The following is a 15,674-nucleotide window of genomic DNA, read 5'->3' as shown; positions in this document are numbered from 1 at the left end:
TTGATGACAGAATATATAAGCTTAATATTAATCTCATAAATGACCATTATTTATTTGATTTATACTTCCCTTTTTCAATTAGGTGCTCAAGCTAATGTATATAGCATTCCCTCCTCCAATTTTCCTCCGGAACAATTGCCCTGTAAGGTAGTTGGGCTGTAAGAGAGTGATTCACTGAAATTCTACAATTTAGGGTGGGTTAGAACCTGCATCTACCCATTCCTAGTCCAATATCTTTACCACTGCATCACCCTGGCTCTAACTTTGATCGTTCACAATTCGTTCTCTAAGCCTCTTTACTATAGAACTCTATTGACATTTTCTCATTGTTTGGTGGATGCAGTATAAGAAATAAAGGTAAATTTCATTATCTTACCTGCACAACTCCTCATATCTGGCATTAGAGCATATCCATCACTGCAACTACATTCATAGCTGCCTTCTGAATTACTGCAGTGAGTGTCACAGCCTCCGTTCATAATCATGCACTCATCAATATCTAGGAGAGTGTATTTGGGACAGATGAGATAGGTATCTTATAAAGCATCACTTTTTTTGTTTTTAATAGCTGCATTTTTATTCCCCAATTTTCACATTTCTTCCCTATCTCTATCAACAGAAGCACTTTTAGGAGTCAATTCTGTCAATATTTTGTGATATAACTTATCAAACAAAACTAAAATTAGAATGTAAAATATAGCTCAATTAACAAAAGTAACAGTGCAGTTTTTGTATTGAGGTGTACTCAGGGTGGGACACCCTTATAGATCTGGAAGCTACATTTTATTTTTTATGAAGTTTAAATTCTGAAAAGAACACATTTAAAAAAGTATTATAAAACTGACAGGTGTTAAAATTTCTAGTACTCACCGATGCAGCCTTGCTTATCTGGAGTTGCTTGGTACCCAGGATTACAGGAACACTGATACATTCCAATCACATTCACACATTTCCCATTTCTACATAAGTTATTGCTAAGAGAACATTCATTGATATCTGAAAAAGAAAATTTGCTTGCTTCAGTTCTTGTCTATTTTCAGGGTTTCAATGGGCAAAAATCTATGAAGTTAACCTTAAACTTTTCAACATCTAAGGGCCAATTCTTTTATGCTTTGTTATGAGAATGCTAATATTACAGTCATAGAAAAATAACAATCACATTATTGATATAATGCAAATTCCAGACCCTATATACATAACATATGCACAGATACACAGACACTGCATTTTACAACATCCAACCATAGGAAAGCAATTAGTCAGTGGCAGATTCAGACTTGGAGTCTCTTTATTGTCTACTGAAAAAGACAGACATTTAGCACAGCAAAGATTTGCACAATCTATTTAATAGTTTAAATGTTTTTATTCCATCTTCTGTAACTCATGTTGGCTAAGAAAACCAGAAAATAATAAACATACAGCACTTCAAGAATATGAATGAAAATAAAAATCATCTTAAGTACTCAAAAAAAACAACAGAAGCAACAAGTACCTTTTCCCCCAAATTAAACATGTGTTAAGGTAATGAATGAAAAAGAAATCTATACATTACTGTACCTTACTTTAATGTGAATTATCTTAAAAGTAAACTAATTATAGTTTTCAAAGTGGAGAAATCAGAACTTTTTTTCATTTTGTTTGCCACCTACAACTTCTTTTTGTACATGGGCAATAGATTTGTTTAATAAATAAATGCCCCTTATTTGCAGTGTTGTCATCTTTAACAATGTTTATGGGATCATATACAGTGATACGCAAATTGTCCTTGGCTCCAATTAGTAAATGTTCACCCATATTGCAAGCTTTTCTAGCAAATGTTTAGAAAACAATGTCTGTTTTCCTTTTCCAATTCCCTCCCAATTTGAATATCTATCACCCTCCTTAATATGTCATCATTTTAAAAAATAAAATTGAGGCTAATCCTTGTATAAATTATCTTCTCAATCCAGTGATATGAACCCTACCTCCATGTTCTAATTAAAGTCACTCTGTTTGTTAATGTCTGCTCAATAAAAAATAAACAAACTGACACTAAATTCCTGTTTATGTTGGGAAATTTAATGATTTTGGTCAGAGAATTTCAGGGTCTTCTAGTACTAGTTGCACATTATTTCTTAGAAATTTGAAAAACACTTATGCAGTTAGTTTTGCATATATCTGACATAGCTATTATCCAGCCTTTCCATAGGGAAAAATGCAAGTGCTCCTTTATATTTATTAATGTGTTGTTGTTATTAGTTGCGAAGTTGTGTCCGACCCACCGCAACCCCATGGACAACATTTTTCCAGGCCTTCCTGTCGTCTACCATCTTCTGGAGTCCATTTAAGCTCACACCTACTGCTTTAGTGACTCCATCCAGCCACCTCATTCTCTGTCGTCCCCTTCTTCTATTGCCCTCAGTCTTTCCCAGCATTAGGCTCTTCTCCAGTGAGTCCTTCCTTCTCATTAAGTGGCCAAAGAATTTGAGTTTCAACTTCAGGATCTGGTCTTCTAAAGGGCAGTCAGGGTTGATCTCCTCTAGAACTGACCGGTTTGATCGCCTTGCAGTCCAGGGGACTTGGAGTCTTCTCCAGCACCATAGTTCAAAGGCCTCATTTTTTTTGCGTTCAGCCTTTCTTATGATCCAACTTTCACATCCATACATTGCAACCATGGCCTTGACTATACGTACTTTTGTTGGCAGGTGATGTCTCTGCTTTTTAGTATGCTGTCTAGATTTGCCATAGCTTTCCTCCCCAGGAACAAGCATTTTTTAATTTCTTGGCTGCAGTCCCCATCTGTGGTGATCTTGGAGCACAGGAAGATAAAATCTGTCACTACCTCCATTTCTTCCCCATCTATTTGCCAGGAATTGAGAGGGCCGGATGCCATGATCTTGACAATGTTATCAAACATTAACTAAGTATTAATAGCTTAATGTTACCAAAATTTACATGTATCTTCAAGGCTGATTATTCAGAGTGATTTCTCAGTAAATGTGAAGAATTTCATATATCTAATTCAAAAAGTGAAAGGAAGAGAAAGGGGAAAGCTGTAACAGATATCAAGGAAAGTGGTCTGATCTTGCATAATTAAAGTACTGAATACAGACCTAAGTTTCATTATAATGAAATGGTTAAAACCATGAAAAATATGCTTGATATTATTTTTGTTTTGGATTAATATAAAAGCAGGAAGTCATACATTTGTGACACATGCAAGTTGTCACCGCAGAAAGGTGCTAATGGAAATAGGAAGGATGAGTTTGGTGAAAAAAGTTGTGTAACATTCTGAACAAATGCAGTTTCAGAGACAAGTTATTATTTTGGGGGGACATGAATAGATGGGTAGAAACAAGAGAAGAGAGTAGACAAAAGGTGACAAGGCCATTCGATAAAGTAGGAAGAGAATAGTTGCATATGATTTTTTTTGGAGGGGGGTGTCACAGATCTGGGAGGAAAGGGAGCTTAGAATGAGTTGGCATTTTTTTTCAGAATTATTCTGTATATACCAACCATGACTTTTGTGCATTTTATCTTACTTTTGCTGTTTCTCCCACCACATTAAATTTGTTCATGTTCTGTTCTATTTTCAGTTATCCCATTGACAAAGAAGCTACAATAGATGAACAGGTAGTCAGAAATCTGATATCCTTTATGTATTACTGTCTGAGAATAAGATGATGAGAACGGATGTAAAAATGTTGCAAGTGTAGTTGGCATAACTCTAGAGGTGCTAAAATATGGATGCAGTTTGTTTATGCAATGACTATAACAATGCATTTGTTTTTGAGGATGCATTCTGATTGATGATGGAACAAAGATTTAAAAGAAAAACATAGGAATGAATGTAAAAACTACATGTTATATTTTTAATTGTAACTGGAAAGAAGTTGGGACAGAACTGTGATTAAATATACAAGGAATGACCAGACTAAACTTTGGAATTGCAATGAACCACTATACTGGGCAGATGTACTTTATATGTATATGATTGTGCTTTTCAGCAGGTCATTGTAAAATGTTTATTTAAATACAATTATACACAACTGATTTAGGAAAATTGTCATTAATTATTTAAGAAAAAAAATTATATTTTTCTAGATTTAAGACAGGATGAAAAGCCTAAATTATAGAACAATATGGAGCTGAAGGTTGGTTAATGAATGGGGTAAAAGCAGTACAATATGAAAGTAAAGAATGTATGAGAGTAAATGGAATGCTTATCTCAAAGGTGCTTTTCAAAAGGCAACTGGATTGTTTTTTCCTTGAGGAGGAGGAAGAAGACATTTCCCTTCTCATCCAATAAGCTTCATCAGTTGTAACTGGATGGTGGGTTTAACAACTACTGCTGGCGTAAATTACACTGAACTATAATCACAAAACAAATATATTAAAGAAAAATAAATGAGTTAAGAATTACTAACTCTTAACTCATTCACTTTTCTTTAGTATATTTATTATAAATATATTAGCCATGGTGGCACAATGGTTAGAAAGCAGTATTGCAGGCTAATTCCACAATACTGTTTGAGTTTCACTGGCTGAATGTTGACTCAGCCTTCCATCCTTCTAAGGTTGGTAAAATGAGGACCCAGATTGTTGGGGACAATATGCTGACTCTGTAAACTGCTTAGAGAGGGCTGTAAAGCACTGTGAAGCAATATATAAGTCTAAGTGCTTTGGTATTTTATATATAGATTATATACTGCTTCACAGTGCTTTACAGTCCTCAGTGGTGGATTTGGTGGAAGCATTAAGGATAGAAAAGTATTGAAAATTATATGAATGGTGTTGGTGTAAGTTAGATTTAGTTAATTTTCTTTTCTTTTATATCTTGCTTTTATTTTCTTTTGTTTATTTGTTTCTTCTGTTCTGAAATTTGCGTAACACTGCTTTCCCTAAAAGGAAACAGTATGATGGGTATATAGGTAATCCAAATGTTCCAGGCAAAACAATTTTTAATGCATTAGTGGACACATTTATGGACAAATGCTATTGCAACATCATAGGTTATTTATTCACAAAATAATTTATTCATAAATGCATGAAACCTACCCACACATTCTTCACGTGATGAAGATAATTCATGCCCAAGAGGACAGTCACACTGAAAGCTTCCTTCAGTATTCAAGCATTTCCCACCTCTACAAAGAAGGGGGTTACGTTCACACTCATCTATGTCTGAAAAGATTTTAAAGGACACGTTAATTGCCAATAAAGGGAAGCAACAAGAAATGGTTACATTCTAAGACCTGTTTATAAAAACAATAACAATTTATCTCATCTACATTTTATAATAATAATAGAATACTTTATTTGGCCAAGTATGATTAAACACACAAGGAATTTGTCTCCAGTGCAGAAGCTCTCAGTGTACATGCAAAGCAACAGAATAATGATATTACAGGAATATGGGTAATTTGATGCTTACAAAATCCTATTTAGACTTTTAAAATCCAATATGCTGAGATTTCCTTTACTGCTATTTCTGAGGTTCTTTTATATATTCTAATATATACAAAAGGATCGTGTACCACCTTTTTTAGAGATTTGTTTAGATTATAAGCAGCAAAATAGATGCTAAGGCCCACGTGTTTTTCACAAGTGGTATGTGAACTTTTGCTATTCCTGAAAAATCTTTTTCTGTAGATAGACCACTATTTAGTTTAATGGATTGCTAGTTGTTCTGAAAGAGAAAGAGTTTTATGATTACATTCAGATTACATTAATCCCATAACAGTTTACTTTGTACTATTATGGGATACCATTTCTCTGAGTAGTATACCAAATCATCAAATAAAAATGCAAAATAAAAATAGCACATATCACTAAAGCAAACTGAAATAATTAAATGGTAATCAGGTTTAAAATACATATAAAATCTAACAAGTATATAACATAACATAACATAACATAACATAACATAACGAGTTCCCCAACCTTTTTGGCTTTGCGGACCGGCAGGCAAAAAGAGGGAATGGATCTGCATGAGGGGTGGGCACATGTGCGTGCAGCTCCATTTGTGTGGTAGGCATATGCACCCACCACAAGCACAAATGGAGTGCAAGCGCATATGCTTGGCCTCTGCTTGCAGAAGTGGGGATGCAGGCGCATGTGCTTGCCCACCACTTCCACGGCCCAATTCCGAATGGCTGAAGACTTGATAGTAGACCATGGCCGAAGAGTGGGGGACCCATGTAACATAACATAACGTAACGTAACGTAAGATAACATAATATATAAAATTGTTGTACCCCAATTGTAAGAATTCTCAGTCCAACACATGTGGAGAATTTGAAGCTGGAAAAAAACTGCACAAAAACTCCACCACTCACCCATACAGTTTTTCATCATCATAAATCCACTTTCATAGCCCTCAAAGCATTCGCACTCAAAACTTCCTGGAGTGTTGACACAAGTGCCACTTCCACAAAGATCGGGTGAGATACGGCATTCATCAATATCTAGTTCCAGAATAAAAAAAGGAAACAATATATTATTATAACACAAGCATCAAATAAGTTAGTTCTCCAAAGAACTAACTTAATTATTGAAACTGATTGGAAGAATGATGACTGAAACAAGAAGGTGATATTTATATAATGAAATGATGCACTGCTATAACCAGTAATTTCTACAATTATTGACAACCAATCATTCTTTATTCCTTTTCATTCTTCTCAAACTTCTCCATCTTTCTCCTGGAATTATTTATAAGCAAATGACCTATTCTTATAGGTGGGTAGAAGTTAACCTTATTGGGCTTCTAGGATACTGTTTGCACTGTGGAAAATAATACCACAAGTATCCCAAATAGATATATCATGGAGTCTGCAGTAAAGGTTGTCTAAATCTATGCTATGCCATCCACCTTTATACTTAGAGTACATTCTGAATCTGGAAACAGGTAACATGAGCTAGTGTTCATTCTGGAGGCCCTGTTAATGTTAATTAGCATTTGAATTTACAATAACCACAACCAGAACTATATACAGTATATTTGTATATTGATATTCATAAACTTTTTGGTGCTGTCTATCATATCTGTAATATGCATGTTAATTTTATAACTTGCTCTGGATGGGTGGGTGGGTGGATGGATGGTTAGACAGACAGACAGATACTGTCAGGAGGAAAACCAAAGGCCTTATTGATTGATTGATATTGAAATGCACCGCTTTCACATTGCTCTGTGATCTCCAGATAGTTGACTGTCAAGTATGGCAACCGATAAGCCTTCTTTTGCTGCATTTTCTTTTCTGCTTCAAACCACAGAAAAAATGGCAGAAAGCTTGCCCACCCTTACTAATGAATGTAGAGGAGGGCAGGCACACAGTTTCTTCTCAAATTGGCTGGACTAGAAAGGAAGTGAGACGAGCCAATCTAAATTCTATAACTGAAGGAAGGTTTCAAGTATACTGTTCCCAATCTAGCAGGCAGAACAGGAGGAAAAAATAACTTATGCATGGTTCTGACACAAAGAAAAGAGCAGTCAGGAGGTCTCTCTTGAACAGCATACAAGGCCTCTTCCTGACTTACTCAGCTGACATTCAAATCCCTCACTACACATTATGAGAGAAAAGAAAGGAAGGAAAATATGTTGAATATAATATAATAGCATGAGTATAATGTGGGCTCTTTTTTTTTATTTAACTGGACTGGGAAACTGGCCTTGCTTCCCTAATGGTGACTTTATCTCAGAGGAATAGGAACTCCTCCTGATATGTGATAGGGTGTAAGAATTCAGGATAACTTTTTCTTTCCAAACTTTAAATTAAGTTTGGCAGGAACATTTTTATGAATGCAATCTTTATAAAAACAAGGAAAACAATCATATAAACAAGGAAATAACTACTACAGCAATATTAATACCAAGAAAACCTTGATTTACATGTCTTGCCACACACATTTTACATTACTCTGGTGATTTAATTTCCATCGTTCCAGAACAAACTTCTTTTCACTTTAAATGTGCAGCCACCCACAATGCAACCAACTATTCTTCACAGATGTATAAAGCCACTAACTAAATCTCAGATTCTTTTAGAAGTTAAAGAATTATTTCTCCTTTCAGAACAATGTTGAACAGTGATTTATTTAGAAAGGTTGAAGCCATATTTAAACAACTTAGCCAGTTGATGATAATTTAAATAACTTGCCTTTTCTCTTGCCTCTGTGAAAGTTTTCCATTTTTTTCCATTAGTACTGTTATTTTAAATACAGTGGTACAACTATATTTTAAGAAATCTTTCTAAGCATTCTACTGTTAACAAGAGTCTTACCTATGCTTTTCTCCTTACATTAAAAAATATGAGATCTGTATTTTTAAAGACACACAGACTATATTAGTGTTAAAATGTGGTGATCTAGGACCACAGTGCAAAATGTGGGTTTAGCATTTTTAAATTGTGGCATTATGTGATAAAATAAAGTGAGATAAATATCTTCTATAGGCATGCTTCATATTAATATAATCTATCAAAGACAAAAAAACTGAAGAAAAATTTGTTATTTTGTATGTTCTCTCATTAACAGTTCTCCTTGAAGAGCAAAGAATTAACAATACCTGCAAAGAGAAGACAGAGCAAGAAGGCCTGAGGGCTAGGGGCTAGTAACTATTGGGAAGTATTTAGCTCTTTTATCTCCAAGGCTGAAATGATTTGGAAGAATTTTTTTTCTGCTTTTCATTAAAGTAGCCCAACTTTTCCATTTTTAAAGCAGTATACTCTCACAGGAGCCTGAAAAGTTATCCTGCTTTAATGAATAGCAAACAGTTGTTTACACGAGAGGTCCAAACACTTCTGAATCATTTTCAAAGCATGCACAATCTTACTTACAAACATCGAATTCACACAGTATAGATCTTAGTGTAGACAGGCCAGTGCGTAAATATTTTTCAAAATATTTTTAAAATGAAAAATGTACAAAAATTTATTAGTTTTAGTAGAAAAATGGAAGGCGGAGCAAAACTACTCAAATCTTTACTATCTGGTTATCTAATTGTTCAAAATTACATACCATCTAAATTTAGATTGTAGGAATGTTGATAAAAACAATGTTTTAGTTTTCTAATGAAGATTAGAGGTTGACATCAACACTTTTCAAACTTTACTTATTACAAGATCTCTGGATATGACCGGCAGTGAGAATCTAATGATAGCAATAAAAGTCTCTTAACTGATAAAACAATGTAATCCCACCTCAAATTTACCTGTACAATTTCTCTCTTCCATATCAAGTGCAAATCCATTGTTACATCTACATTTGAAGCTTCCAATTGTATTTCTACATTTGCCATTTGTGCACAAGCCAGAGAACATTTTACATTCATTTATATCTGCAACAAGAAAATAAATGCATACTTTATGGCTACAAGAGGTTATTTATCAAATAGAAAAATATACTCATAAACCAAAGGAATACATCTGGATTGTTATAAATAAGTGATTAATGGTTTTAATGTTTCCATTCATTTGGATGCCTTGTATTCATTTTTGTAGATCTTTTCATCACAAAATAATTATCCAAAGAAAATTCAGACCACTGGGAATTGGTTATGAAACCATACTTCCTCAAAGTGCACAGTAAACTCTTTCATTTTTGCTTTAATATGATGAGCAAGGAAGAGATCATTGTTTAAAATTAGGAATTGTGCTTCTTTGTGATTAGCAGTTAATAATGTATCACTTAGATTAAATAACAAAAGATATAGATTTATTCTGATAAAATAGTTTTGAAGATATGAGTCTCAGGTATATTCATATTCAAAAACTGATGTGGGCAATTAAATCATTAAATTACCAAGCAAGTTTGTGAAGTCATCATTAAAGTAATAACATCCTGCATACAGAAGGGATGTTTTTGTACAAAAAAACCATTTCTCAAAATATTGCCTAGAAAATTGCACATGCTTGTCCACATAGTCAGCAGGAGTTAAGATTAGTAAAATGCAAAAACAAAAGAAAACAAAAACAAACAAAATCCTAAGGAAAGGCAGCTTGGTTTAATGATTAAAGCACTAGATTTGAGTGGAGAGCTCTCAATTGGCTGCTTTAGGTACAGAGGCCAAATAAATGATTTTGACCTCTCAGTTGTAGAAAGAGAGCCATGGCAAACAGTGTCTGAAAATGCTGCCTGGAAAAGAATAAAGGACAAAGGGAAAGATTAAGGTTACATGGCCAAATCTTGCATTTCTAAGAGGGCCCCCTAATTATTCAGACAGTAGTCTGGGAATTATAAACGTTTATTCCAAATAATCTCATTCCTTCACAGAAAATTAGGCTCAATAATTCAGTTAACTGTATAAAGAAATATTATTGTATTTATGATTATATCTGATTCAAAAACCCAGAGATAAAAATACTAAATTGAACAAAATATCTTTAGCTGCAATTCAATACATAAAGACTTGGATAAGTGCTACTGAACGCCATGTATGTATAGGACTATATAACACTTCTATATTTCACAACTTTTGAAAGAACCTTTTGTCATCCTGGATACAGTGGTACTTCCCACAGTCGCCTTTCAATTACACAATGGTAAAACTAGACCTTATAAGGCAGATGTATTTAGTAGTTTCCTGACAACTGTAACAAAAAACATCTGTTAGGAATGCTGTGCTTAAATGTTTCTTCTCTAACCATTTTCCCAGTCAAAAACACTTTTCTCAGCTATTTCTCATTTGAGAGAGAAAATGTATGGTTTTGGAATATGATTTTGAGCGGAAAATATCTCTAGGGGAAAGAACTTTCATTCCTCACCAAATTCACAATCCTTTGTAGCTGCTTCAAAAGAAGAGAAAAGACAAAAGAAAATGCTTATTTGTTTTTGCTTGAATAATTGCATCATGTACGGCATATAATATTTCATATGTTTTGGAGAAGATCCTCCAAGCATAGCAAAGGAAGGAAGAGACTGGGCCTACGTTGATTGTTTCAACAATTGTGTATCTCATAAAGGGACTTCATTTTTTATCAAAAGTTATTTGTTAAAATTATACAGGTAGTTCTCAACTTACGACCACAACTGAGACCAACATTTCTGTGTTAAGTAAGACATTTGTTAAGTGAGTTTTGCCCCATTTCATGACTTTTCTTGCCAGAGTTGTTAAGTGAATCATTGCAGTTGTTAAGTTAGTAACACGGTTGTTAAGTAAATCTGGCTTCTCCACTGACTTTGCTTGTCAGAAGGTTGCAAAAGAAGATCATATAAACCCAGGACAATGCAACCATCATAAATATGAGTCAGCTGCCAAGCATCTGAATTTTGATCAAATGACTATGGGGATGCTGCAATGGTCATAAGTGCTGCTTTAACTTTGAATGGTCGCTAAATGAACTGTTGTAAGTTGAGAACTACCTATAGTTGGTAGATTATGAGTCCTTGTTAATGGAATTAAAAAAAATATTAATGAAGCACATAAGGTTTGTCTGAAAATTATACCTTACCTTTGTAAAATGGCCTTCCAGTTAAAATGTCCCCACGGTTGGAGAAGCCTGGACCTCTGGGGCATAAGTCTTCATATTCTTTTGTGCCTGGCTTGGAGCATTCCTCGCAATCTGAACCCCAAGCAGCACCTATAGCACAGCAACATGTGTCCATACGGAATTTTCCAGGTACAGGTTGAACACAGTCATCTTCATCCCATCTCAGATAACACTGCTCCATTCGGATATCTACATGTGTCATTAAAAGCATCATCACATGTGGAAGTGTTTCTGCTGTATTTATTTGTATATGAGGTAAGCCAAGGGTCTCCAACCCCTGTGGTCCATTGGGAACATTAAAACTATATTCAAATGTGTTGATTAGTTTACTGCCAGTTAAAAGTAAGAAAATGTTAATCAGCATGCACATTCACATAACGCAGCGGTTCTCAACCTATGGGTCGCGATCCCATTTGGGGTTGATTGACCATTTCACGGGGGTCGCCAAGCAAGGCTGTTCGCCATTTTTTCCCCTTTTCCAGCAGGTGCCTTACCTCCCTTGGGCTGGGCCAGCTGTTGGCCCAGCTGGTGGTTGGCCTGCTCTGTCTCTGCCGCTTGCCAGCTACGCCTCGGCCGGCGCAGGGGGCGGCACCATGCATGCGCAGTGCTCCCGGGCAGGGAAAGTCCTTGACTTACGACCAGTTGGGTAGTCCTCGACTTATGACCGGTTTAGTCCTCGACTTACAACTGGTTTAGTCCTCAACTTACGACCGGTTGGAGGTCATGGCATTAAAAAGGTTGAGAACCACTGACATAACGGGTATATATGACACTCATTATGTGAGCAGATATGAAAATTAAAATGAAAGATAAATATGAAAGATTTCCAATTATACTTAAGTCAAATCTAATAAATATTAATTATAATTAATTCAAATTAAATATGAATTCAAAAATATGGAAGTCTTTCTTATGGATTAAAAATAATAATAAATTATAGGAGACTGTTAAATACTTCTTTAAAAAAGTATTCTCAATATTGTAGAATTTACTACAAAGCAGCATATACACAAGGGGGCAGAATTATGAAAACAGCATGGTAGATTTATGTTGTAAGACCTGACTTTTTGTATATGCATTATAACATTGCACGCATATACAAAAGGAGCAGAACCTGCAGTTGTAACATTGCCATGCTGCTTTCTTCACCCTGACAAGATAGACCTGCAGAGGGCTATCTTTTTAGAAGTAATTTTAGGTGTATTATCTACTCCGAATATATTTCTATTTTGTTACAGCATTAGAAAAGTTATATATGTTATTTTGTGGTGAGAGAAACATAGCCGTGTTTTTTATTTTATTGTCATGTAGTTGTTTTTTAAAATTAATTCAATATGTTTACAAAATGCTGGCATTTAACAAGTACAAATATAATGTGAAATTCTAAGAAGTGGGTGGAAAGTACATCTGCAAATGAACCAGTAAAAACAAAACAGAGGCTATTGCATATTTTTCCCTGAGCATTTCTGTCTTTCTATGATATTGAGAAGAGGTCTTTGGTGGAAGCAACGTCCATTTATTAACAGATTTCCTTTCCAATAAGTATGATCAATATATGTGAATGTTAAGTATGCATGTATGTGTGTGTGTATGTTTGTTTGCACATACTTCTAGCATGTGTAATTCTTGTCTTTAGCCAATCTGAATCTGAAGTTAAACCTGAACATGTGCACAATAAATGCAAAAAAATACCTGCTCTATCTCATTTTTCTTCAGTTAACAAAGACATCTAAGATTCTGAGATTTGCAGCTCTACGGCATTTGGATGATAACAGACTGAAAAAGGCTAACGTGCGTGAGTGATAAAAGTTGAGGATCTTTTTCACTGCGTAACTTGTAGTGGCTTATGTAGGTAGATAGAAGCTTAAGGGAAATATCTTGAATACTCACCTAAACACACCCTGCCAGTTCCATCCAATGTCAGACTGCTGGGACACTCACAGTGAAAAGAGCCTCTGCTGTTGATGCACCGCCCATTGGGACACACCCCTGGAAAAACTTCACACTCATTTACATCTGATAGATAGATATAAAAGCGAGTTTACTATCTACTCTTATACCCATACTGTATATCAGAAATATAAGATAGTACAGGTACTCCTCGACTTAAGACAACTGAACCCAAAATTTTTGTCATTAAGTGAAACTTTTAAGTGAGTTTTGCATCATTTTATGACTTTTTTTGCCAGTTGTTAAATGAATCACTGCAGCTGATTAGTCAGTAACCTGATTGTTAAGTGAATATTTATGTATTTATTTATGAGACTTATATACCGCTTTAAGTGCAAGCACTCTCTAAGCGGTGTACACCAGTAAGCAATGTATATATATATTTACATTGCCCCCAACAATCTGGGTCCTCATTTTACCTACCCCAGAAGGATGGAAGGCTGAGTCAACCTTGAGCCGGTGAGATTTGAACCGCTGACCTGCTGAACACAGTCAACTAAAGTGCGCCACCTCTGCTCAATATGGATTCCCCATGACTTTGCTTGTCAGAAGGTTACAAAAGGGGATCATATGATCTTGGAACACATCAACGGTCATAAATATGAACCAGTTGCCAAACTCTGAAGTTTGATCACATGATCATGGGGATGCTGGAAAGGTTGTAACTGTGAAAAATGGTTGTAAGTCACTATTTTCAATGCTGTTGTAACTTTGAACGGTTACTAAATGAACTGTTGTAAGTCGACGACTACCTGTATCTTTCCTACAAACAAGTTACACTTTATTTATGCGGCTATATTTTTTTGAAAGAAGAAAAGGAAAGTACAAATAAGGGTACTGAGCAGTGAAACTTTATTCTGAATATTTAGTCAAAATTGAACTGGCTTATTTTTTTTAAAAAAAATGAGAGGTGATTGTGCATATATCTGTTGAGATTAAACCTAGAATTTTGTTGGATTCATAGTTTTTTGTTTTCTATAGACTGCAGCTAAAATCAGGATTTTTTATATAACTTTTGAATTGCAAAGAATTTGATTATATACACTTAGGAAATATTTCTTAACCCTAAGAATAGGTAGCTAACATAGGTTTTTTTTTTTAATGGCAGTCATTTAAAAGATCTGGTCCCCTACCTGAAAGAAGAGGTCTGGACAGTTGATCAAAAGGTGAAAGCCATGGATAGGGAGGGGGTCCTTTGACCAACTTTGGCTGGTGTGTCGCTTGTGGCTCTTTTTACAACAAGAAATTTTTGCAACAGTGACTTTTCGCCTTACACCTTCATATTAGAATGTTACAACATTCTGCCTTTAAAGGTCATTCAGAAAGTACAAACAATAAAGAAGGCAGTTGCTCCCTTGCTGACAGGTAATGACTGCATTCGCAGGTTAAAACCAGTTTTGTGGGTAAAGCAGAATTCTGAGGGCAATTCAAAGTGATAGGATAGCACTATAAAGCCTTAATTCCTGGTTACTGTTAGAACCATCTCCTTTGTATAGAACAATTCTATTCTACTCTGCAATTCTTTAAGGGATGATTCAGGTTCTGACCTTACAAGAAATATGGAGAGTAGATCCAGAGCCAATGGACTTACTCTCCATATATCGCTATGGAACAGCTTGCCCAGAAGTACAATTGACATTTATTCACTGACCTTTCAGAAAGTGATTTAAAAGGTTCTGTTTAACTGAATGTTTGTGGCTGCCTGAGACTAGTTTTAGAGAATATTTTTATTTTTATATTTATTTAACTACCTAGTTTAATAATTTGATTTAGTTGCTTTATTGTATGCTTTAATGCTTTTAGCACTCAAAGACTTGGGATAGAATAATATACAATTTCTTCAATAAACAAACACATAACTAAATAAATACATTCGCTGTAATGGTATTATTGCCTTAAGTCCTTCCACCTCTTCCAAAACAAAGAGCTTTCTACAATGGAAACAATTAAGAGGGAAAATAGCTTTATTACTTCCAAAAAGTAAACTGGAAGAAAACAATACTATGCACTTCCATATTGCTAACAAGAAAACTTCATGGGTGTGCTTGAATAAGCCATCATGACTTCTTTAGTAAAGCAGCAGGACGTAGCCAACCATGGCTGATCTCAAAAATTAAGCAGGATTTCATCTGGTCCATAATTAAGTGGGATACAACCAAAAAATACCATAGCTCTAGGCTAGATTGGAAAGTTGGAAAATACTCCCAAAAGAACCATTTCTATTCTGTTGCCAGAAAATATTTGGAACCTGAA

The 15,674-nt window shown here is 35.0% G+C and overlaps 1 protein-coding gene across 2 annotated transcripts in view; it reads right to left on the bottom strand.

Annotated features, from left to right (window-relative positions):
* FBN2 (fibrillin 2) overlaps positions 1-15,674 on the bottom strand; it is a 130,460-nt gene that overhangs the window by 46,318 nt on the left and 68,468 nt on the right. For both annotated transcript variants that reach the window (XM_039355641.1, XM_039355639.1), the window contains exons 23-29: positions 13,362-13,487; positions 11,433-11,660; positions 9,194-9,319; positions 6,318-6,446; positions 5,038-5,163; positions 871-996; positions 377-499 (exon numbers count right to left, since the gene is read on the bottom strand). In XM_039355641.1, coding sequence (XP_039211575.1) covers positions 377-499; positions 871-996; positions 5,038-5,163; positions 6,318-6,446; positions 9,194-9,319; positions 11,433-11,660; positions 13,362-13,487 — 984 coding nt within the window. The remainder of the gene's footprint in view (positions 1-376; positions 500-870; positions 997-5,037; positions 5,164-6,317; positions 6,447-9,193; positions 9,320-11,432; positions 11,661-13,361; positions 13,488-15,674) is intronic.

This window comes from Crotalus tigris, unplaced genomic scaffold, assembly GCF_016545835.1.
Source record: "Crotalus tigris isolate CLP2741 ecotype Arizona unplaced genomic scaffold, ASM1654583v1 scf7180000018710.371113, whole genome shotgun sequence".
Lineage (NCBI taxonomy): Eukaryota > Metazoa > Chordata > Lepidosauria > Squamata > Viperidae > Crotalus > Crotalus tigris.
Note: the sequence above shows the minus strand (reverse complement) of the source record. Positions and strands in the feature narration are given on the sequence as shown.